The 27,240-nt window shown below is 36.1% G+C and overlaps 1 protein-coding gene across 2 annotated transcripts in view; it reads right to left on the bottom strand.

The window, feature by feature from the left end:
* dnr1 (E3 ubiquitin-protein ligase defense repressor 1) overlaps nt 1–25,608 on the bottom strand; it is a 126,306-nt gene extending 100,698 nt beyond the window's left edge. For both annotated transcript variants that reach the window (XM_090377549.1, XM_090377550.1), the window contains exon 1: nt 25,410–25,608. In XM_090377549.1, coding sequence (XP_090233675.1) covers nt 25,410–25,496 — 87 coding nt within the window. In that variant the 5' untranslated portion in view covers nt 25,497–25,608. The remainder of the gene's footprint in view (nt 1–25,409) is intronic.
* Nucleotides 25,609–27,240: the final 1,632 nt, after the last annotated feature.

Genomic DNA, 27,240 nt, shown 5'->3' with positions numbered 1-27,240 from the left:
GTTGCTAATTTGCAATCCATCTTCCCCACTGCTGGATCATTCCATCGCTCCTTGTATAATTCTCTATAGAAGTCTTCTGCTATTTGAATTATGTCTTCTCTCCTGTTTATAAGTACACCATCGCTATTCTTCAGTTTCAGTATCATTTGTCTTTCTGTATTACTGCTCATGGCTGCTGATTTAAATCTTTTTCCCTTAATGTTTGTTCTTCTTTTCTTGTGTTAAATCTTCTTATGTCCTCTCTGAGTCTTTCTAATGGCTTTGCATAACTCAGTATACTCAATTTTTTCCTTGCCAGCGTTTATCTTTCTCTTCAATTTTTGCCTTCGTTTCATCATAACAAATGTTTCTTGACTAATTTTTTCTTCTTTGGATTTCTTTTTCCCTATAAGTTTCTTGGACTTTATCACTTTCAGAAAGTTGTAATATTCCTCGTCAATATCTTGGTCCTGAGCAGTCTGCAGAAGTTCAAACTTGTTCTTAAGTTCCAGTACATACTGCTCTTTCTCCTCTTCTGTTATCTCAAAGATCTTCGTATTATTTACTCGAGTCAGTTTTTTCCTTTCCTACATCTATATCAAGTGTGCATCTTACCATTCTGTGATCACTTCCAACATTTACCTTATTCAGGATGGTAACATCATTCACAATATATCTTCTGTTAGTGAGGTTGAAGTTAATTTCCTTAGTCTTAATCCATTTGGGCTCTTCCATGTCCACTTTCTGTTCACCCTTTTCTTGAAAAAAGTGTTCATTACTGACAATCCTTGAGATTCTGCAAATTCCACAAGTCTTTCACCTCTTTTATTTCTTTCAGCAATTCCAAAATTTCCTATAGTTCCCCTTTCTGCACTGTTTTGTCTTTTTACAACCTTAGCATTGAAGTCCCCCATAATAACAGTGTAGTGGGTTTTCTGCTCATCTAGAAGACTTAATTTCGGTGTACATTTCTTCAACCTCTTCATCATAATGGCTCGATGTTGGTGTATAAATCATTATAACCTTTAGCTTGTACCTCTTAGAAATCTTGAGTATTTGTCTTGACACCCTTGGTGATGTACTTTTGAATTCCAAAATGTTGTTTTTTAAATCTTTATGGACCAGAAACCCAACTCCACCTTTACTTTTTTCACTGTTTCCATTGGTGTACAGCAGATTTCCACTTGATAACTGTTTCAATTATATGATTGTAAATTCTGCACCCCCACTTCATTGTGGGTCTCCCAAAAAGCCGAAAACTGGAATATGGCACTTTCACACAAAATGGGGTGCTCCTTTAGTGTTATTTATACCATGTGTTATAACACACAGCAGATATGTAAGATATGCTCTATATTTGCAATTCAATGCAAGACAAGAGATTTAAGTGACTTTGAACATGGCATGAGCAGTTGGCATCACATGCACTGGATATGTGGTATCTAAGAAACTTGTAACCCTGCTTGGTTTTTCACATACGATTGTCTTGTGTGTATTGAGACTGGCCCAGTAATCAAATAACAAATAGCCATTGGATACCTTTTTACAAGACAATGTGATGGGAAACAGCTTACTGATGTGAGAGACTAATGGAGGGTGATAAGACTTATACAGGTTAACAGAATGGCTGTCAATGATATAACTAATCCAGTAAAATAGTGGTAACTAAGAGACATTTCAGAATGCAACTCATTGTATCTTGCCACATTGAAGCAGCTGACAACTGGACCTAGTTCCAGTCCTAAGTGCAAACAAGAAGGTATGGTTTTAGTGGGTTCAGGAACACCAAATAGTGGAGTTTCATTCACAATGACTGTCGAGGAGATCACTGTTATTGCTGTGGCAGTTGGTGCAGCATGAAATCAGCATTCATCCATTGGCAATAGTGCGGTATCACAAGAGAGTGGGATGTTTGGAAACAACTGTTTTTATGCAGGACTGGGCTCCTCTGCACACTGACTGACCAATAAGTCAGCTGCTTCATTAAGACATTTGATGAGATCCACATCATTTCCCATCACTTTAGGAATTTTTGGTCACCTTGATCTCTGGACCTCAATTCTTATGACTTTGGATTATGAGGATATTGAAGGAAAATCACAAGACATCACTAAATTCTTTGTGACATGCTTTAGGCAGCAACTGACCATGCCTTATTATGCTTCTAACATAGTGGACACTGTTAACATATTGAACATCTGTCATTACACAAAAACAGTTGTGATACTGACAACCAAGAGTGGATCCAGCCTTTATGTTTTTGGTGAAGATCATAGCAGGAAAATATGAGAGATCCAATCTTATGGGGGTGGACAAAATTTGAAAACTGTTCTATTTGCAAATAACGGTTTATATGTAAGAAAATGCTTTTGGAATAATTTTGGTTGAGGGAGAATGACTACCCCCATTGATTCCACCCTCGTAATAACCATATCCTGTTGAAACAGATACATGCAAAGCGAAATGCATTCTGAAAGCAACTGCAATATACAAAAAAATGAGTGCATTTAAATTACTATTTATAAATATATAACAATTGTTTGAAATTTCCTAAATAATTAAATTGTGTAGATATCAATACAGCTTTCAAATACTGTCAAAGATCCATAAGAAGAGTATTATTATTTTATATGGATTACATAACTTAAGTTGATGTATTCCATATAAAACACCGAAATAGTTATGAGCATGCAACAACTCAACCTACCTATCTTTCAGTCAGATATAATTTCTCACACATTTTTAGCCACCTCTCAATTCTGTCACCCTGTGCATCTGTTGAGATAAGTTTTATTTTAAATTTATATATGTTTTGCTGATAAAAAACAGACTACTCTTTTGTTTACCATTTACCATGTTCGGTTTCTTGTTATTCAGTAAAGCAACCGACTCAAAACAAATTTGTGCTCTTTGGTGCAATTATGCCCACAGCTGGCATTATTATCTTATCAAATACAGTCAATACTGCAAAAAAACTGTGATCACGGATACCATTTATCATTTGTTTAATGTTATCATTTTTAAGAAATCCATCAGACGTATTCTGATTGAGACTTCATATCCCGTATAAGTGGAAATGGGAGTTTCTATGCACATGAAAAACTATCGAAGTCCAGAATATTGAACAGATATTTAAAATTAAGAATATGCAAAAGCCTCATTAGACCAGTTGTGAAGCTTGGATGTTAATGAGTAAAGATGAACAGTTGTTGAGTGTTTGAGTGTAGAATTTTATGAAAGGTTTTTGGACATGTATGATGGATCCTGGAGGATTAGAATGAACCAGGAACTTGACCATCTTATTCATGGTGCAGATATTGTCAGATTCGTGAAAAGCCAGAGACTTGCTTGGGACATGTTATGAGAATGGATTGGTTGGTTTGGTGTTTATTGGTGCATTGGCAGCTGGGGCCATAATGCACCAAGTCACTATGAGAATGGATAATAGCAGAACAACTAAGAGTATAATGAAACGGAAACCTACAGGGAAAAGGATGAGAGGAAGACCACAAGAAAGATGGACAATGCAGAAAACAACTTAAACACCAGAAGAATAAGAAGTTTGCCTTCTGGGAGGGCTTATTGGTGGAACATCGTCGAGAAGGCTATGACCCACCTTCGGTTATGACGCCAGAAGAAGAAGAATCAGATGTATTCTAATACGTATAAAAAATATTGTTTACTGTAATCAGTGCTTGGTTCAACTTATCACAGTTTAAGCATGTGCAGTATAAGTGATTACGTAACATCCTGATTTCTTCTTGAATTTTTTTTTTTTTTTTTTTTTGATGCAGCATTAGCCTCAGGCTTCCCTCGCACCACGTAGCTAATAATAATAATAACTCTGACACATTGTGCAGCTAGTTACTGATGTTGGTTTGTACAGTTCATATTGGTTGTTGGTGTCGTTAATCTGTGAAAGAAAGTATTGTATCTGTACTCCTACCAACCACTATTTTACAATAGAGTATTAACCCTTTTCTTGATTTTAATATTTTCTTTGTTTTGAATGTTTTGTATGGATTTCCAGAAACATAAGAATTTCATTTTTATTGCTCACTCTCTCAAAGAATTCAGGGATAAGTAAATTAAAGTATTTTATATTGATTTATATTGTATGAAGTTTTTTGTTTACTTGCACCTTCTTATGGAGTTACTCTATGCCTATAAACAATGCTGCATTCTCATTTCTTTGGTTACTGATAGTAGTAGAATTAATTTACTAATTAATGATTAGTATACATGGTGATGAATTTGTTAACAGTTTTAAAATATTAATTATAATCAGTAAAAATTTTAAGTATATTAATCAAAGCAAAGTAACTCAGCAGTTAGCACAGATTTACATAGGCCAGATATTTGAATTTATCAAACACCACAAAATATGGTAATATTCTTTTACTCTTATCTTGTGAACTCTGTTGATCCTATGGGGCCATCCTGGAGTACAAACAAAAAACTTATTTTATAAAATCAAGTATGTTATGAGAATGCCAAACTAGTAGGTAATGAATGGTGCTCCAGTGTTGAGCCAATATCTGGCCTTTGGTTCATCCCACAGTGCCAGTTCTGCTTACCAAAAGTGGCCCACTGGGCACTCACATCCTTTCGTCCTGGCTTCAAGTCAAGCAAGCCGGACTTCTCAACCATTTAAAGTTTGAGAATAGGTTGAGGTCGTTTCGGCCCCAAGGCCTCTAATCATTCGCTTTACCAGATGAGACTGATTCCCTCGAATGTGTCACATTTGTTGCAGGTAACACATAGGGCATTGCAATCCCAATGTATGGGTTAATGCCACCCAAATGTTTTTATTTTTTTTTAAATTTCTGGCTAAACAAATTCAAATTTAAAAAATCTAATGATTTTTTAGATAAGTGATCAAATAGCTACAGAAATTGTGGCAATTTTCCTTCCCCCCCCATTCATTCAGCTGTAATATTCAGTGAATTTTCAAAGTGCTCACAAAATTATTTATGAAGCCATTCACATCTTGTGTAATTTAAGGGGTGAACGGATGAAGTGAAATTAATGTTGGAGAAAAAGATAGCAAGGAGGAAGGTCCCATGGGGCTCTTCACAGATCGGTACCTGGATAAACTGTACTCACTTCCCCCCGGCCCTTTTGGGGGAAGACAAATTTTATATAATGGTTTTTTTTTGCAAAAAATAAAATGCGAAGTGGAGTATTTTGTAAGGGCCATTCACAAAATACTTAATGCAAGGTAGAGAGAAAAAGACTACGGCAGGTATATAATTTGTAGTAATGCCTTTGTACCTAGTAAAATGCTTACAGAACTGATAAATGTTAATGGCCAGCCTTGCTGCTAAAGAAACCACCTTGTACATGAATTCTGTCTGCCATAGAATAATTCAATTCCTAACTGATGGATTTTCTTAAAATTTTCATATTTGGTTCTTTTAGAAAGATTTGTCTGGCCATCTCAAATTTATTAAAATCAGACAAGTACAATTCAGCAATTAGTTCTTTGCCCATCCATCTAATAACCTGCCACCCAGTGGATGGATTTTCATGAAATTTTATATTTGGCTCATTTAGAACATTTGTTGAGCCATTCAAATCAAACCAATAAAAATCTGGCAATTATTTACTTTTTGCATACATATCACATAGGCTATGCATATAGTAGCTTAAGCATTTAGATATGTGTCATCATGTACTGATTGGAAGAATGAATGGACACTATGGTGGATATACAGAAATGGAATGTTCTCAGTTTGTGCACAAAAGTCATTGCCTTTTGCTATAAATCAAATTATTTGCTATTATGCCTGAAATGCAATGCACTGCATACATTAATTGGCAAAGGTTAGTATCAGAGACTTACTTGATATTATATTTAGTACTTCACTTACATAATAGTATCAGTTATGTAAGTGAATCACAATTCCTAACTTTTATACAGTGGCATGTGGGACAAATACTACTCCCACTATAAAATATTCCTTTTAATAGAGAGATATGAGATACTATTTTTCCTCCCCTTTTTGCACTTCTATAAAAGTTAGGAACTGAAAATTTATTCAATGTTGCTCTTCACTGTGCCCATTCCAATAGGTCCGCATGCTTCATGAAATGAGGACTCTAGACCTGTATACAATATTTAAGATGTGACCTGACTTTACAAATAATATCCCTACTGGCCGAATTTATAGACAACATAAATGAAGAGAAACCAACATGCAGCCCACCTCAGATTTTGCATGCATACATGGTTTTTATGAATATTTAAGTGTTAAATATCAGAATTTTCAATTACTTGGTCAAAACTGATCAATGACTAGTTCCAAGCCTATTATTGTATACTTTTGTATGAATAAAATAGATTAAACTGGGTTTTGGACTGCTTTTATATTTCTGATATGAGAAGTGAAAGACAAAGGAATCATATAGGTTCAATGAAATAAAAGGAATACTTAGTTGCATGTAATTAACTTAAATTTATTGAATATTTTGAAAACTAAACAATCACAGGAAAGACATACATACATAGCCATGTTATGATCTCTTTGACTGTGGTTTTGTATTACTCCTACACAAATGCACATTTCTGAATAGTTAAACTATGCTTCACCATTGTTATCAATGAAAAATTCATGTAGTGCATGCACATACACAGAGATTAGCATTAGCATTAGTAGAGGCATATGATGCAAGAAAGCAAGCTTATTCAGCATCAGCCAAAAAAAAAAAAAAAAACCCTCTCCCATTTCACCCCTCCGTTCGTTCGAAATACCTGTCCAGTTGAGCTTTAAATTTGTTTAGGCTATCAACTTCAACAACAAGTGATGGAAGTCGGTTCCACCAACCAACCACCCGCTGGCCAAAGGCGAATTTCCGCACATCTATCCGACATCCGTCCTTCCTCAATTTGAATTTATGCCCTCTGAGGTGATTATTCTGAGAAAGATGAAGAATCCCATTGGCATTGAGCATGCTCAAACCATTCAAAGCCTTATACACCTCTATCAGATCACCTCGCCGGTGCCTAGTCTCCAGACTCTGTAATTTGCAAAACTTAAGCCTTTCTTCGTAAGAGCAACCCTTTGTTCCATTTACTAATCTTGTTGCCCTTCTCTGTACCCGTTCCAGCAGCTCTACATCCTTCTTGAAATGAGGCCTCCAGACCTGTATACAGTACTCAAGATGTGGCCTAACCATTGCCTTATACAAGGGAATAATCACCTCCTTATCCCTGCTAGAAAAATTCCTGTATATCATTGACAAGACACCATGAGCTACTCTTGCAGCTCGTCTCCACTGCTCAGAGAACTTCATATCTGCCTGCACAATTACCCCCAGGTCCTTTTCATTCTCCACCACTGTCAGTGTAGTACCGCAGAGTTGATACATTGCTCTGGGGTTACTGTTACCCATATGTAGTACTTTACATTTGTCAATGTTAAACTTCATTTGCCACCTCTCAGCCCATCTGTTCAACCTTTCCAGATCCTGTTGCAGCAGCATAGCGTCAGTAGTGTCCTTAACGACCCTGCCAACCTTTGTATCATCTGCAAACTTAGACATTAAACTTGATATCCCATCATCAATATCATTCATAAACACCGAAAACAACAATGGACCCAACACTGAACCTTGAGGAACTCCACTAATAACATTAGTCCACGTTGAGCAGTGTCCATTGATTACCACTCTCTGTCTTCTGCCACTCAACCATCCCCTTATCCATAGCAGCAATTTGCCTCCAATGCCACACTGCTCCAATTTGTGCAGCAGTCTTCCATGTGCAACAGTATCAAAAGCCTTTCTAAGATCCAAATATATAATATCAAAGTTATTCCCTGCATCCAGTTCTTTTGTGACTACATCATAGTATCCAATCAAATTGGTCAGGCAAGACCTGCCCTTAACAAAACCATGCTGCGTCTGAGCTATAACTGAATTCTTGTCTAGATGATCCTGCAGTGCTTCTTTAACCAGTGCCTCCATTAATTTACCTGGAACAGAAGTTAAACTAACAGGTCTATAATTACTTGTGTCAGCCTTTGATCCTCCTTTGTGAATTGGGGTTACATTTGCACATCTCCAGTCTATGGGTACCTCCCCTGAGTCCAAAGAAGTTCTCATAATTATGGCTAGGGGTTTGCATACTTCCTTTGCTGCCTCCTTTAATATAACTGGATAGATCCCATCCACCCCAGGTGCCTTTTTTATGTTTATCCTCAACAATCTCTCCTCCACTTTCCTCTCGGTTATTACAAAATCATCCAGCTCACTGCCAATGTTTACTTTACCTACATCATTCTCCTTCCTGAATAACTCCTCATGCGTGAATGTAGATGTAAAATACTCGTTTAGATTGTTAGCCACCTGAGCAGGATCCTCAACTGTTGAACCATCAATATCCAGTGGACCAATCTGATTCATCCCTTTCCTTCTCGAGTTCAAGTATGTAAAGAACTCCTTTCTGTTTTTCTTTGCATCCTTTGCCAAGGATTTTTCGTAGTCTGCCTTTGCCTGCCTAATCTCCTTTGTGACTTGGTTACAGACCAACTTATATCTATCATAGGCTTCCATGTCACCCATTAATTTGTATGTATCCCATGCATTTTTCTTCTCTGCCACATGTCTCATTAGTCCATCTGACAACCATTTAGGCCTAAACCTTGAACAATATTTCTTAGTTGGTATGTAAAGCCTGGTAGCCTCCAAGATTAGTTCCTTGAATGCTTCCCATTTTGAGTTTGCTGTTGGTAACATCATCAGTTGGTCCCACTGTATAGAATTTAAATACTGTCTCAGACCATCATAGTCGCCTTTACGAAAACAAAAGCCCTTCCCTTTACCTCTGATGGTAGTTACCTCCTTGAGTAAATCCCACTTCAACACACTGTGATCACTGCCACCTAGTGGTTCATTTATCTGCAGGTTCTTAATGCATGAAGAATCACTACTGATAATCAGATCAAGAGTATTGCTCCCTCTTGTTGCCTCACGAACATGCTGATGTAGAAAACAATCATCCAATAAATCCACAAAAGCCTTGCTAGTGTGCGAGTGACCAACCCACAAATTCCAGTCAATATCTGGGAAATTAAAATCCCCCATTATAAGACTCTCTGATTTACTGGCCCACTCTATTTCCTTGTACAATATATTATTATACTCATCAGAGTCATTAGGCCTATAGCACACTCCTACTCTCAATTTTGATTTCCCTATGCTTATGTCACACCAAACTGACTCGACACTGCCCTGTCCATCGATGTCAACTGGCTTCACTTCCTTTGACTTTATGTGTTTCTTAATTAATAGCATAACCCCTCCTCCCCTCCTGTCTATCCTTTCTATATACATTGTATTCCCCAAATTCCAGTTCCGCATTACTTATATCTGTGTGACACCACGTCTCTGATATCCCAACAATATCTGCCTTTGATGTTTTGAGCAATACCTCAAATTCATCAAATTTATTTACCAAACTCCTAGCATTGGTGTACACGCAGGTATACATGCACCTGTTTCTATTCTTAGCTACCCTAACACAACCCATGTGTTTACTTGTAACGCAATGACTACCAGCAGTCTCTGAAATATCCTGCATCTTGTTTTTCAGACTTCTGCTCATTTGAATAGAAGCAGTGCAAGAATCACTTCCACCTCTGCCAGTGGCTACTGTTAATCTATTAGTCCTTGTATCCCCCCCAACTAGCAGTTTTCCGACCCACCTAATCATGGCCCACTAATGGAGAGAATTGGCCACCCCATCATAATAAACTTCATGTCCTGTCTTTTTTTTCGTAAACTATTTTAAGTTCATCACTCCCTAATAAGTTAATCTGAGATTACTGTTATCCAAATAAAATGCTGCAGAACCTTGCACAATTTTATTTTAACTACCACTTTTTGGGTCATTTGAATAATTTATTATAGGTCACTTTAGTTACCATTATTAATCCCAAATCTTTGTGATACAGAGGTTGGGAGGATGACACATTTCAGTTTACACAAATGGTGTTTGTGCAGGGCTATATCAAAAGCTTCAGCAAAGTCTAAACTGACAACGTCAAAATTTTTTACATCCAATGCTTCTGGCCAATTTCAGAGTACCTTATCAAATTAATCACATGATTTCTCTTTAACACACCCATGTTTCTGATATAATTCTGTCACTGTGCAGATGTTTCTATGATACACTGAAAATCAATTCCATAATTTTCCTTGTCACAGAAGTTAAACTTACCAGTTTTTAACTATTCATTTAACCCTCAGAAGCATAACTGTAGATTTCATACTCCATGGATTTTTCCTGACTTCAAGGATGATCCTATTATAATATATAGAGAGGTTTTATGACCTGTCTCGCTGCTTTTAGTAAAACTGGATAAATCCCAACAGTAGCTTATGTCTTGTTCATATTTAATGAAGGCAATTTGTTTTCCAATTTGTTTTCATTAATCAGAAAATTGTTCCATAGCCAAGGATAGCCACTGAGATATGTCATACATATCTCATTGACTGTACATTTGGGCCCATCAATGACACAGCAGTCATGCTGCAGTAGGCCAGTATGGTTTGGACTCTTCCTTCAAATGTTTATATATAAATTAGAAAACTCTTCTCTACTATTCTTAGCCCTCTTTAACAAAGTCTTTCTAGTCTGCTTTAGCTTCTTAGTTAGCTTTATTACAGATTAATTTATACTTGTAGTGATAAGTGTCCTTGATAATTTATATTCATATCATGTAATTTTCTGTTAACAATTTCACGAGTTTAGTGGTTATCCAGGCCTTGAACAATACTTCCTTAAGTGGTTAAAAGAAATGAGTAGCTTCTGGAGTTGCTTCCTTAAAATTTCTCATGTAGAATTTGTACTCATTAAACTTACTGAATAGAATGGACAATGTACAAGGTCATCATAATTCCTCTTGCAAAATGAAAACCCTCTAACTTAGATAACAGGTATTTCTTTGGTTATATCCTATATTAATACTATCTGTGATCAGTTTCTTTATTTAAATTTATAATCAGGTTAGTTGGTTGTTTGGAATTATTGAGTCAGCTAAAACCTTGGTACCAAGGTTTATCACAGCTAAAGGCTTTGGTACATAATATCTGTAAATTGGAGGTATTCTGTGGTTGGTTTACATAGAAGAAAAACCAAAAAACTCTAGTCAGTGGCTGATTAAGACCCTCCTGGACCTCCAAACAGCCACACTGTGTCATGTGGTTGCATGGCACGTGATATATAACTCAGGGCTCAGAATGGATTCTGGAACACTGCTCAATTTCATCATATTCATCAGCAGGCCTCAAATTTTTTCCTGACTTGGGCTCCACCTAGAATTTAGTTACCAGATGGAGGGACAGAAAAGAATACCAAACACTTATGTTGCATGATAAGATGAAAATATAGGTGTTTACTCTGCTTTTCAGTTTTAAATTCATATAATGCAGACTTCCCAAGATTGTGTTATGCTATTGGACGCTCCACTGATAATTAAACTTTGTGATAGTTACAAGCTTTTAAATTTTTTTTAAAAGATTAAATTTTATCTATATGTTAAATTAATTGTAAATGATTACCAGAATATGAAAGCAACACACAAAAAAAAAAAATAAAATAAACAAGTGATATTTTCCAGGTCACTCCTTGGCTTATAAATGTGGTGCATGCAAATAAAGTTTCATAAGATAAACAGCATAATTGTTTTTCATGAACAATCTGTATATTGTCAAGCATTGGCATAACTTTTAACAAAGATACAGTACAATGGATTCTTGTAAAACTGTTGACAACATTTATCCATTTTTATTTCATGAAGGGAAAAATATTTTTTCCTAGTTCATCATATGCATTAACTGCATTCTGCACATATTTTCTTGGGAAGCATTTTGCTGTATAAAATTTTGCAGTACAAGCTTGGGGAGAAGTTTGTTATCATGTATGAAAACAAACTTGTTTACTTTTGCTTCTTTGTTTATTAAAATAGCAGCTCTAGCTGTTTGAATTCACTCAAAGTGAATTCTTGTCCTGTTCAGAAGTGAACAGGCAAATGGTGCATGAACTTATTTCAGTTAAATCAGACATCCAAATTATATGCAGAGATTATTGTTATTAATTACAGTATTTGAATTCCAAAGGAGGAGGAAATCCTGAATTTTTTATTTATTTCTTTAGTTTTCAATAATACTGTTTATATAAAATAAAGGTGTGACTCTCCCCCACTTAGGCACAGGGTCAATGTCAGCTTACTGAGTAATCTGGCATTGATGATCAGACATCCTGTTTTTATGGGAGTGTTCCGATTTTGGGTGCAATATTATTATTAGCCATATGGTGCAAGGAAGCCTGAGGCTTATGCTGCACCAGTCAAAAAAAAATCCTGAGTTACACAAATGTAATTAATAACAGCGTGTGCATGCTTGTAGGAGTCATAAGTAGAAAGCAATCACCGAGAAAGAGAAGAATGATGATATCCAGCTCAGGCTCAGGACCATGGATGTGCCAAGCCCATACTCACCAGTTGTGAACCCCTGGGGTTATCCTGCATATAACAAGCATTCATAAAGTTTTGAATATGCTGTTTTCCTGAACTTATAACAATCACATTATATAAGTGGCCAAAATTAATAGTATATCTTTAATTTAGCATGGAAATTAATATTATCTCAATAAATACCAATGGGCATATAGTTTACATCAAACATTGTTGAAGAAGTGCAAAGACATAATAAAGCATCAAAGTACATTAGCTTGCTCATGGATTGTATGTTGATAGTGTTGTACTATATTTGTGCCTAAAATAATTAAGGCAAGGAGATGCATTTTATAATTATTCATAAAATTGAGTATCAGATTTTATTTCCATTCAGTAATATTTATGCATAAAGGTGAATATTTAAAGGAATGCACATTATTGAAAATTATTGCAATTATTATGAAGATGAATGGATAGTAACCATGGCATTTCTAAGTGGTGGACATTACTGGTGTGTTGATATAAAATTTCAATTTAAATAAAGAAAATAAGCAAAATTGCAGAAGTAAAACTACAAAATTCGAAACCCTTTCCACAGGACATTCAACCCTCCCCATGTTCTTTAACAATTATTGGCCTACAAGTCTTCATGCACTTCCACAGTGGTAGACTTGTAGGGTATGGTAGTTTTGCTTCTGCAGACAGGACTATACCAAGCCACCTGAGCACTGAGATGCAAATGCCACTTCACTGCATGATAATGGGTGCAATAATACTACCTCCGTTAGAACGAAAAAATAATAGTAGCAGTCTGTTAACATGAGAGCCTAGATGCAGTGGCTTCCAGGCTTTCATGTTAGCACAGCCTGTGGGTAGGTTCTTCCGAATCAAATAATTATCTTTTTACCGAACAGCATTCCAATGAGGAATTAAAGTGCTGCCCAATTTTTCTCGGCAGTATAAAGAAAAATGGATCAGAAAAATTTTAAAGGGTACTGTTCTTTACAAATGTAATCAAACAGTACAATTAAATTGGCAGTGGTGTGTTAAACTATGAGGTAGCAAGTAATAGCAATTATTATTTGGCTAGTTTGCAAATTTCATCAGGAGAAAATTCTCGTTCTGGACGATAAAATCATGCATTCCTCAGGCAGCTACCTCGGCCACATTTTGAAAAATTCACTAAAAGTTCTTCTGATCAAGATGGATTTTGAACACAAGGCTTTTTCCACATAGTAGAATTCTTGAAGCTGTACTAATTTAATTTTTTTTTTGTAAATTCCTTCACATCATATCAGTGTGGAAATAATATATATATATATATATTTAACATATATTGATTGAAATGAAGTGGGAAAATGAATGATAGTCCACTGGAAGTGATTCCACAAGTAGCAACTGATTACAGATTTACTTACTTGGAATTGTATAATTTTATCTTAATTAAAAACATTAAGAAGACATAGCTGAGTGGTTAGTATGGAGGTGCAGTAGCACATCCATTTGAGTTGACTGCCATTCAAGCCCAAGTAACTGCCAAATATGGTATTGATTGTAAAGTGATTAATTGTACACTCCTCTGACTTATGTGGCAATGCCAAAGCATAAAAAGTACATTTGAATTTCTGTTGTTATTTTTTATGTAAATTGCATTTTTGTTTTTGTTCCTATTGTTAACGATTTTTTTATATAAAACAATTTTTGTCTTCGTACAGTAAACTAACTGATAATTTTATATGAAAAAAAAAAATAAAATTGCAGCTCTTCTTTTGTACTATTTTATGAAATAATATTAGCATTGTTTGTTATTAGGGCCAGGAATATGAAATCATCCTAGCTTTTATAGACTGGTCTCCAAATTTTTGTTCTTCAGATCCATTTTCGCTTTGTTTTTTCATTGTCAGAATTCATTTTGTCCTGGTTTACATCCCCAAAAAACTGGCCATCCTACCCAACACTAACTTGACTAGGGAATGATAAAGGATCTATAAAAATGCCTCCCATCTTGACAGGATTCAAGCTAATGTCTTCTCACACTATATGAAAAGGGCCTAAATCCAGGATTCACAGTAAAAATAGGGTCAAGAACACTGTTTTTTCTTTTTATTTATGCAGAGACGCTCACTGTGTTTCTGCATAAATAATCATTATATCCAAATAGTCATTTGGCCTAATAGCACATTTTTGTTTTCACTACTTGTCATACTTGACTGATTTGATGTAGTTTGACAGCTCTTAACAGACATGATATTCATTAAGAGAGAAATGTAGCCCTTTTAACATTCCTGGCCAGCAAACTGAAAATAGTCTTTCTCAAAAAAAAAAAAAAAAAAAAAAAATTTTTTGTGTGTAGGTGTGTGTGTTTGGTGGGGTGGGGGGGATATTTGTCCTTCTACATACTCCTCTGATTGGCAGTTCTTTATACAGAGTGTCAGCAAAACTAAAATGCTACAAACCTGAATCACTTCCAGGTGATAAAAGATTCAAATTTTTATTCAAACTGGGAAATATACATGTGGCAACATAATTGCAAAACTATAATTATGGCACAAGTTGGCCTTTTTGTGCAATGAATTGTCAAAGTGTATGGAACTTTCTTCTTTGGAGAAGCTGCCATAACAGGTATCATGTATCTGGATGTGTTACAAAATTTTCCTATGCCCCAACTGAAGGATGACAATGATTTTCCAACAAGAGAAAGCTCATGACATTATCAAAAAGAAGTTCACACATACTTGAATACAGTGTTTCCTGGAAGTTGAGGGCTGATTTTGTGGCCCTGATCTGACTCCTTTAGATTTTACTCTCTGGGGATTGGTGAAAGATCAAGTGCATGTTTCAAAAGAGGAGGATGGTTGCAAGGTAGATATGCAGAAATTTGCCTTCAGCCAGCAGGTGGTCGATTGTTAGAAAACTCCCATCTGGTGTAGTAGATGGTGGATAGTTTGAATAAATACCAGGAAAGACTAGACAAACTGTTAGAGTGGGATCAATAGGTGAAATGGGAAGTTTTGAATTTTTTTTTTCCTTTTCTTTTTTTGGATGCTGCTATATAAGCTTGCTTTCATGCATCATTTGTCACTGACAATACTAATATTTACAATTTTATTTTCACCAATTTTGCATCATTAGGCAAAGTGTAATTGCATTACAGTGTACTTTTGAAAAGATGGGCAGCTAGAACAACTTCTTAAAAGAGACAATGAGAATTTTAACCTATGATCATACTCAGTAAGTAGTTCCTCAAAGACCTGAACACTCATTTAAGTGCATTCCACCACCCTAGGGATCTCTTCTTCAAACTAGTATGGGATGCATTTTAAGTCTGCTATAACTAAAAAATAGTTACCTTTGCCAAAAGATGCAACTACCCATGGTACAAATTTAGAGGGGATGCATACACAGCATACAAACGTTTGGATCATGTGAACAATTCTAGGGACTTGCCTCAGACATAAATATACTTAGGTATGCCTCTTTGTAGTTTTAAGTGATGATGCATCTCCTTTGGGAGCAAATCTATGCACATGAGTTCCAAATGGGCACTTATTGACTTTGTGCCTCAGGTCCCTCAAAACCTAATTTAATCTTTGCTTTTCTTAGTTAATATAAACTTCTGGTGCTTGGAGACAATTCAACAACCAGTTTTAAGCTTGGCCATTTTTCAGGTGCTTTATGACTTCTAGGAAGGCAGTTTTCACAACTAAGAGAATGTGAAACATTTTAACTGTATCAGGTGAATAGGCACAGAAGAAGAGAGGAGGAAATGCACTTCTGAGAAATTTTTCTGGGTGCAGATATGTCTCTAATTTTGGACTGTTCTGGTCTTGAATCTATGCACAGACATAGATTCAAGCCAGTATACTGCACAGTCTATGTAAACCATAGCACTGAAATTGGTTACCCTAATTCAATGTATGTAGTAAAATGAATATGTATGTTTTTTAGCATAGTCTTCCACAAAAATAAACAGAAATTTATTTTTTCTAATGTCAATTTCTGCCTCATTAGTTTTATAGTGATTCAGCATAGGCTACGTTGCACCAGCATATCATGACTGTACAAATGTGTATACTTACTTATCCACTGTCGTTCCAGCTTCTTGCTGGGCAAAAGGAAACCAGTCTTCTCCATTTAGCTCTATCTTCCCATCATTCCTCTCTCTTCAGCTCCTCCTCCCAGTTAACCTCTTCTCTCTACTTCTTGCCATTGTCTTCTAGGCCTTCCTCATGGTTTGTTATCCTCCATTCTCTTTACATGACCAAACTATCTCAGTCTGTTCCTCTCAAATCTTTTCTTGCAATTGTTCTTCTCTCACTTGCTCCTGAATTGCCATGATTCTTGCTCTATTTCTACTGGTTTTTCCACACACACCTCTCAGAAACTTCATTTTCATTGCCTGCATTCTGATAATTGATCATGACTTCTTGATTATGCCCATCATAACAATGAGAGGAGTACAATTCTGATATAATAATCAGTGGCTACTGCCCTTCATTCACTAACATTATGAGTGGATTCTCTCAGGATTTTACATTAGGCCACCTTACTGTTTAAGATTTATTTAATGATACTAGTGTAGGATAACAGGCTTAGTAGCTAAGTTTTCTAATGATATAAAGGTGGAAAATGATGGTAACAGTGTATGCTACCACAAGAAGTGGATAAATTAGGCTGATGGGCTTTCAGCCCATCAGTGGTAGTTGAGGTTTAACACTGATAAATGCAAGGTACCATACATGGGTAGCAGTAATCCCAGCATAACATACCAATTGGGTATGTACCACACTCAAAGCAGTGGAGAACGAAAAAGATTGAGGGGTAATTGTACAGTCCAACATGAGGTGTTTGCTGAGAAGTGCTTACAGGTTGCTAGGGCAGTGTATGTGGTCATCTCAATGATATTCATGAATTTGCCAGCAAGGACAAGTTGATTATCCTATTATATAAGGCAATGGTCATGCCACATCTTCAGTTCTGTGTATAGAGGTGCAAGCCGCTTTTTAGAAAGAATGTGGATTATTTGAAAGAAGTGCAGAGAAGAGCAATGACACTAGTAAGGGGCACAAAAGGGTATCATTAGAATGAAAAACTTGAGTTTTGTAAAAATTTCCTGGTTTACAGCTGTAAACTGGAAAATCCAAAGTGCGCAAGGCTTTAAAAGGATTGATAAAAAAAAATAATGGTGCGGTGGAAAACCTTACTCTTTTTTACCCATACATATTTTGGGACATAAATTTAAATTTGAAAAGAATGGTGGTAGTGAGGAAATTTGCTTTCAGCCAGAGTATCTGATTTTTGGATTAAACTTTCAGCTGGTGTTGTGGGTAGTTTGAATAAATTTAAAGGACTGGGCAAATTATTAGAAGAGATAGGCAAATGATGTTTTTTTTTTTTGCTAATGATGTATAAACTTGCTTTCTTGCATCAAATGTTTTGTTAACCCCTGGCACCACCATGCCGTGACGGGACTAATTGTATGTCTATCATTGCTGCAATTATTCTACTATTATTACTAAAATCGCTATACAGTTATAGAGGACATTTAGGGAAATATCAATAGCTGCAAACCCTAGACAGCAGTGTCACTAGAAATATGCAAATGAAGGAACAGGTAAATACAGCTTGAGAGCAAAAGGGAAGGGCATGCAACACAAATTCATACAATTTGAAATGAGAATACACTTATGTAAGATTCTCTACAGAAGTGAGCTTTGAGTAAGGCAGAGAGATTATCCAGTGGCCTCCAAATTTGTGATTATTCAGTTTGATGTCATCATTGGCAACAAGTTACATCAACAATGATAAAAGAGAACAAAACTACTTCGTGTTGAGAGCCTTGTCAATGAATTTGGTCCTCAAGAGACTGCAAGGCTCACGAGGTTGAATTTTTCTCAACATGGTCTGTGCTTGTCAATAGGAGAGACTGTTTAGACAGGGATGTGATACACTTAAATAAAAGGGGATCCAAGAATATTTGCAGATGCTATCAAGGCAGTGTTAAGTGGCCTGGAAAACTTCTGACTTGGGGGGGGGGGGGTACATAGACTAATAGAACAACTGTAGCCCGAGGCAGATGAGAAAATGATTCTTGCACTGCTTCTATTGGAGCATGCAGCAGTCTAGAGAGAGAAAGGTGTTGAGGATTTCAAGCACTACTGTATGTCATCATGGAAGAAGTAAATTCATGGACTGTGGTAGGGCAACTAAGAGTAAGAACAGGTGTATGTATGCTAATGACAGGAGCATAGGATATAATTTTCATGAATTTGAAGTAGTAGTAGTAGTGGCATGTGATGCAAGAAAGCAAATGTATGAGCTTATGCAGCATCAGCCAAAACAAAAAAAAAAAAAAAAAATCACACCATTCCCTCCAAATGCCTGTCCAGTTCCTCCTTAAATTTATTCAACCTATCAACTTCCACAACGACAGATGGAAGTTTGTTCCAGCAATTAATCACCCGCTGGCTAAAGGCAAATTTCCGCACATCTATTCTACATCTGTCCTTTTGTAATTTGAATTTATGCCCCCTTAGGTTCATAATCTGAACAAGTGGAAGGATCCCATCAGAATTCAGTGTGCTGAACTCATTCAAGGCCTTATACACCTCAATCAGATCACCACGCAGGTGCCTAGTCTCTGATTAAGTCACTGAATACGAGGAGCAAAATGTATATAGAAAGGACAGACAGGGTAGGAGAGGAAGGGTTATGCACTTAGCTAAGAAGCATATTAAATCTAAGGCAGTACATCCAGTAGACATGATTGGCTATGCAGTGTTGAGTAAGTTCAGTGAGATATTAGCAATGGGAAAACAAAAATGAGAGTAGAAGTGTGTTATAGGCCTAATGCCTGTGATGAGTATAACAAACAGCTATACAGAAAACTTGAGTGGGTTAGTTGTTGTTATTTGGTTTTTAGGAGCATTAGCAACTAAGGCCACATTGCTCCAGGGATATGCGGTTGTCATTCCCTGACCTTTCCGCATCCTCTGTATTTGGGTGGGCTAGTAAATCAGAATGTCTTATAGTGGGGTATTTTACCTTTCCATATATTGATTGGAGTTTGGTTGTTCACACTAGCAAAGACTTTTTTTGGATGACTTGCTTTTTTCTACAGCAGTATTTTAGAGAGACAAAGAAGGAGCCGTATTCTTGATCTGATTATCAGCAGGAATTCTTCATGCATTAAGAATCTAAAGGAAAAGACCCACTGGATGGCAATAATTAGTGTACTGATGTTGGATTTACTTAACACAAATAATGTCAAGGGTAAAGAGAACAGCTTTTGCAATGCTGACTACTGGTCTCAGACAGTTTTTAAATTCTATGCAGTGGGACCAACTGATAATTTTACCAACAGCAAATTCTAAATGGGAAGCATTCAGGGAAGTAATTGTAGAAGCTGCTAGGCTTTTCAAAACAATGAAGAAAAACTGTTCAAGGCTTAGACTTAAATGGATGTCAGATGAACTCAAATGATGAGACTTGTGTCAGAGAAGAAAAATTATCAGATGATACAGAAACGTATGGTAGATATAAACGAGTCTGCAATCAAGTGCCAAAGTAGATCAGGGAAGGTGAAGCAGATTATGACAAGTCACTGAAAAAGAATGCAAATATTTCTGTACTTATATAAATAATAGAAAGAAGGGTTAAATCACATTGGTACACTTGGTAATGGTTTAACTGTTAATGATCATGCTCAGGTTGCTGACAAACTAAATAGGTATTTTTCTTCTACATTAACACATGAGGATTTCATTAGAGAAGGTGATGCCCGAAGTTTAACAAACTCAAAGAACGAACTAAATGATTCTGGAATAATAGAGGAAGTGGAAGAGAAATTGAGGTTAAACATAAAAAAAGCTCCTGGGGTGGATAGGATCTATCCAATCATTAAGGGAGGCAGCAAACCCTTACCCATAATTATGAGGGTATCTTTGGACTCAGCAGAGGTCCCTATGGGCTGGATGTGCGAATATATCCCCAATTCATAAAGGGGAATAAAAAGGTGAAATGAGTAATTACAGACCAGTGAGCTTAACTTCTGTTCAAGGAAAAATAATGGAGTTAATAGTTAAAGAATTAGTGCAGGACAAACTAGACAGGAATGCAGTTATACTGCAGTCACAGCATGGATTTGCTAAGGGGCAATATTGTCTCACAATCTGAGTGGATATTATGATGCAATAACAAAGGAACTGAATTCAAAAAATAAAGTGGATATTTTTACACATAAAAGACTGCTGTACAAATTGGAGCAGTGTAACATTAAGGGCAAGTTACTGCTATGGATAAAGAGATTGTTGTTGTTTTGGTTTTTAGGAGCATTAGCAACAAAGGCCATATTGCTCCAGGAATATGCAGTGGTCATTCCCTGACTTTTCTGCATCCTCCGTATTTGGTGGTCAAGGGCTCGAACCCCGGTCTAATCAAGAAGCGTGTGCTATGCACTGCTGCTCCTGCCCACGAAGGCACCTGGATAGAGACGGTTGAGTGGAAGAAGAAAAAGTAGTTTATTAATAGACACAGCTTGTCATGGACCAATGATATTATTGGATTACCCAGGATTTAATGCTGGCCTGTTGTTTTATATATTTATTAATGAAAGTATATCAAGATTAATGTCTAAGTTTGTAGATGGTACAAGGGTTGTTAAGAACAATAATCTAGGTAAGCTACTACAACAAGATCTACAAAAATTAGGCAGATAGGCTGAGAAATTGCAGTTGATATTTAACATTGACAAAGGCAAGTTACTGCATATGGTTAGCAGTAATCCCAGGTAATATGGCCACTACACTCAGCATAGTGAAAAATACCTGGGGATAATTGTGCAGACAGGCTGCCAAGGCAGCTCATGGTGTTTTGTCAGTGACATAGAATTGTACAAGGCAATGGTTAGGAAGCATCTTGAATACTGCATACAGGTAAGGAGGACTTAATTTAGGAAGGATATAGATCTGTTGAAACGGGCAATGAGATTGGTGAAGGAAACAAAAGGGTGGTCTTATCAAGAAAGGCTTAAGTTCTGCAAATTGTAGATCTGGAGACTCTGCAATTGAGGTGTTAAGGCTTTGAACAGGGCCTACCTTACCCCTAAGCAAATAAGACAATTGCCTAGGGCCCATAAAATCATGTGGCCTGGTCCCCTCGAATCATAATTATTTTAATTTATAATTCAAAAAACACAAAATTCTACCATAGTGCCCTCTGTCGCTGCGAGACCTTAAAACTATGGATAAGGAGACACTAAATGTTCTTCCTTACAGCAGCAAAAACTTTTTCTTCCGGAAACTTTTAGGAGTTACCTTTGTATTCATTTCACACAATTTTGCTTTAGCCATCAGTGAGTCCACTGGAGCCTAGATAAGTGCATGAACCAAGTTATTACTACTTGTGTGTATATGCTTGTACACACCAGTGGACTTTATCGCAGGAATCCCAAATTTTTCCTACCCGCAACTCCAAAATTATACATGACAATCATATGCAACCCCATATATTTGCCTTTGAATGTACCATTGGCACCATGACTTCACAAAACCTATCCATTTATCATTATTATTAATCCAAAAACATTAAATGTCATTTTGTAATAAACATTTTTACAGGGACCCCAAAAATACTTTTGAATAGGGCCCAAATATCCTCAAGTTAGGCCTTGGCTGTGAATGGATTAAGCAAGCTCAATGCTGATGGTATTCTTCCTCATATTGCACACATATGAAGGGGCATAAATTGAAATGAGGAAGGGAGGTTGCAGGATAGATGTGTGAAAATTTGCCTTCAGCCAGTGGATGGCTAATTGTTGGAACAAATTTCCATCTGCTGATGTGGAAGTGGGTAGTTTGAATAAATTCAAGAAGAATTAAACAAAATATTGGAGGGGATGGACGGGTGATGTGGTATTTTTTTTGATTAATGCTTTATAAGCTTGCTTTCTTGCAACATATACCACTACCAATACTAATTTGGTTATTCTACCTGATACTGTGTTAGTAAATGAAAGCATGGCAAGCCTCCTCATTAGCTGTCAGTTAATTAAAAAGTTTAATTTGATGATAAATATCATTAGACTAAGGAATCTGCATCATTGGGTTCCATGTCGAGAAGAAGCCTGGTTCAGTAGATGTTGTCTGTTATTTACAGTCTCATAAATTGAGGGTTTCTGTATTTTGCAATTGTAGTTCTCAATGCTAGTCCTGATATCAGCAATCTCAAACATGATTTTTGAAACCAGTGAATTAGAGAAAGGAAAGCTGGAGCATATATCTTATAATCAGAGTTAAACAGGAAACATCCTCATTTAATTTAAGTACCTAGACAGAATTAGAGGATATGTTTTAACACATATCCTCTGGAGACTAGGCACCTGCAAAGTGATCTGATTGAGGTGTATAAGGCCTTGAATGGGTTGAGCAGGCTCAATGCTGATGGGATTCTTCCTCTTGCTCAGATTACGAACCTGAGGAGGCATAGATTCAAACTGAGGAAAGACAGTTATAGAATAGATGTGTGCATAGCCAGTGGGTAGTTGATTGCTGGAACAAACTTCCATCTGTTGTTGTGGAAGCTGATAGCTTAAATAAATTCAAGGAGAAACTGGACAAACGTTTACAGGGAATGGATGTGTGAAATGTTTTTTTTTTTTTTTTTGGCTGATGCTACATAAGCTTGAGTCACATGCCTTGATTACTACTACTACAACATTAACTGCATGTGAAGAATTTTTTAATCCCCTTGGATGAAACCCACTTAACTTTCAGAACCATTTTTTCAATTTGACAGAAGGAAAACCAGATTTTTTTTTTTAAATATCTGGTTAAGGCTGTTTGATAAAAATATTTTTGTCAAATAGCCTTTGCCAGTGACTGATTAATTTAGCCATTGTGAGAAGAAAACCAAAAAATATCTCTGGATGCTCCAAACCAGATTGAATCAATCCTGTAATTTTTGAATTTAGTTTGTAAAGGTCAAGGCAAAGATGAAAAATCAGATAAGATAATGCACTTATCTGCTAAAGCAGACCTTAAATTTTGAAGAGCGGGTAGTAAATTATCAGGTAGGGCGCATCCATGTAGGGCAATTAAGCAGTCACCTAGAGTAACAAAAAAACTTTAGCAATTTGTCTGTCCTTTGGGTGGGGGAGGTTGGTGACATAACTGGATGGTTTGCCTCAGGCACCAACAGCTGGTGCCTGAGGCAAACCATCCAGTTATGTTAGGCTTTCTGAGGCTATCCAATCTCTCCAAGTAAAGCCATCATTGCAAATGAGTTCCACTGGTACTGGCATGTTTCAATTCTCTTCACTCTCTGCTTGGAAAATGAAAAAGAATATTTCACCCCTCACCAAACTGAAATCCCACATTGTGCTGTCAGTAGTAATTGCTGCATAATGTATAAAGAAAAAATTACTAATGGGCTGATTTTGATATTCACAAAGATAAACTTCAGATGTCAGCTGGCTTCTGAAATTTATGTTCTGTTTAATTTAACACATATACAACTTTTATGTTTTGTACAGCAATTCAACTGATAGTAATATTACATTTTTTATTGCCTGGGAAATTCTATACGAATACGGTTCCGCATAAATACTATTTAAGCTATTTAGGAAAATAGTGTTAAAGTCAGTTTTAAAAATCAAATCTGCTAAAAAACTAACTTTCCCTAACCAACTAATAAGCAGAAGGTGTTTAATAACTTTGTAGCTGAAAAACATCACTGTGAAATGTAACAATAAAATTAATGCCCAATATAATATCTGAAATATTCAGGTGTTAAAGTACTTTTTTTCTGAATATATAAAGGTGCAGAAAATACTCAATTTAGCAAAAAAAAAAAAAAAAAAAAAATGAAGCTTATTTACTTAGCACATGAACTATATACAAAAATGGCAGTTCAGATACTAAAACCTATTTAAATATAAAATTTAAATTGAAACAAACTATACGTCATAAGTAATGTTAAAGATATTTTCTGGTGAGTAGACATGCTACAATATTCTATTCATAAAAAACTGGAACTGATATATTTTTATTATAAATATGCTATAATTCAGTGGCACATCATCACATGCTTGAGTCCACCTTGCAGCGTTCAATTTTTTTTCCCCAAAAAGACCGTCTTTAAGGTGTAGTAAGGGATTCCATGAGCTTAAGGCCTTGCACCACAAAATGAAACTGCTATTCATTTATGGTGGAAAAGACATAGATACCACGTTTAATTAGCAGATTATCAGTTATAATTCCCTGTATTCCCCGATAGCCTAAAAGCTTAGCTCATAACACTTTAATAAAATTTTCTTTTCATGAACAATAAATTAATAACGCAAATGTCTTTGAAAACTTTCTCTCCTCTACGGGGTATACCCCTATGAAGGTAATACCTTTTGACACAAAAAATCCGTTACGCGGACGTAGCGTAAGTGGCACAACCGCAACTGTCAAACCTGATACTTTGCTAGGAGAGAATTATAGGAGTAACTTCGACCTTAATATCTCTGCTGACAATACAATTCGTATTCACCAACAGTGATGTTGTTTATTAATAAGTAGCATTTCTTTTGAGAAACAATAACTGTAAGTTTAAAATCAGCAAATTACTCTTTTGTGTCCATTCGTGTGTAAACAAAGGTGTCACTGGCTTCAGTGCATAAAAGCAACAACAATAAAACGACTTCTTGCTCAATAACAAGATTATCCTAAATATGGGAAAAGCGGGAATATTTCATTTTAATTTTTTATTTTAATATAATTAGAGTCATAATTCGATTTCAACTCTGATTCAGAGCCAAGCATCTTTATCGCTGGTGTTTCTGCAATTTACAATAGCAATAATTCAAAACAGTTTTTGGGAGTTCTCCTTAATTCGTGTAAGTAGTCTGCACATCAATTTAAAATACTAATTACTAATTTATTTATTTATTGTTTATAAATAAAATATCACTAAAAACAGTCTTACTTTATCTAGACACTGTTGGCCTTTGGCTTTTGGGTCAACTTCAACTTCTAAAACTACTGCATTTGGTTGTCGAACTAGGCACAACATCGTGAATATAATGCACTAATCCTTTAAGAGTACCAAATCACTTCCATCTATCGAACTCCATAACTCCTTTGTTGGCGTGGGACAACTAACCTCCGTCCTGCACAAATTCACAGCTGATACAAACTCCCAGGAACCGGTTACGTCGAAGGCTTTTATAGATGACGTCACCAGCCAACCAATGAAGAAGCTCCGCACAAAGTACGTTAATCCCATATACAGCTGTACTGTAGTCACTAACCGGTACTGTCCTACTTTAATAAAAAGTACAGTACTGTCCAGTGTTTGTTCTGGGATTATTTATATATTGTTTTGTTCACAATGCAGTAATCTAACTTTGCTAGATGTGATAACTACTATTGGATTGGTTCGCATTCTGAATAAACGTAACCAAAAGACCGGGCTGAGTTTAAATTTACAATGGTGTAAATATCAATTGTATCAAAAATCAAGCACAAAATAAATTATAAATAACTAATTTTTGTGGTTTCTTTTTTTTCATTCCAGAATCATTATAAATAGGTAACATTTAATGATATAATATGACAACTATGAACTAGATAGATATAAGTCATGGGCTTGGTACACCCAGGGTCCTGAGATGGATATCATACTTCTCTTTCTTGGTGATTCCCTTCTACTTTTGTCTCTCTCTCTCTTTCTCTTAGGGTAACTCGGGAATTTTTTTTTGGCTGGTGCAGCATAAGCCTCAGGCTGCCTTGTACCATATAGCTAATAATAATAATAATTTCACATGTACGATACCAGTTGGACAGACCTCTTCAGTAGTCGAGACCTGCTAATTTTCGTAAAATCGGACAAATGCTAATAATTTATTGTAATTTTTCCTTGTAGAGGATCTGCTATCTCATTATGAATTTAAAATAAACTTTGTGGATTTTTTGAAAAGGGCAGTATAGGCTATTTTTGGAAATTTTAAAGGAATATTAAATTTAAGAATATTATATATTTTATTTTAAGGCAGAAGAATACTCTTACCTGGAGTTTTCTTCAGGGACGGCTGCATCCAGGAGAGGTGTAATTCAGGTGTTAAAATTGCAATTATATGGAAGGAGGACAAAGGAAAAAGCCAGCTTTTGTCCTAAATCCTTGCATGGGAAGTAATTATTGGCATAAAGGGAGTGATGTCCTGAAGCCTGATGGGGGGGGCTTGAGTAGTAGGAAAAGGGTGAAGTAGGGTGGGGGAAAAGGAAGAATTCCCTGCCTCATCGTATTACACTTCTAGTTTGGGAATTTGGAAATTGTAGATTTTTTTTTGGTGAAAAAAAGGTAGAAAAGGGAAAGAAAGGGGTTTCACTCGGAAATTCAGGTGCGTGTAGCAGATCCTCTACAAAGAAAAAATTACAATAAATTATTAGCATTTGTCCAATTTTACGAAAATTAGCAGGTCTCGACTACTCAAGTTGTCTGTCCAGCTGTGTAATAAAGTTTCGAGACTGGGACCTCCACATATTTTTTACTCTATGTTGTGCATGATGCCAATGATATCTACCAGTTAATATTCATGACAAATCCAGAGAAGCTGGGGGGGGGGAGTGAGAGATGCTAAGCCACATCATATCTTTGCTTTTCTTTATAATTCTGTAAATGTAATTTTAAAGATATTCACTATGTTTCCATCATAAGATGAATTATTCAGAATCCTTTGGTCATAACTAGGTGCAAAATGATGCAAGTTTCAATAAAAAAAAAAAATCCTACCCACTTCATTTGTGCACCCCTCTAC

Source organism: Mastigoproctus giganteus, chromosome 7 (genome assembly GCF_048544385.1).
Source record: "Mastigoproctus giganteus isolate SK-2022 chromosome 7, ASM4854438v1, whole genome shotgun sequence".
In the NCBI taxonomy this organism is placed as follows: Eukaryota; Metazoa; Arthropoda; class Arachnida; order Uropygi; family Thelyphonidae; genus Mastigoproctus; species Mastigoproctus giganteus.
This window is presented reverse-complemented; position numbering and strand designations above follow the sequence as displayed.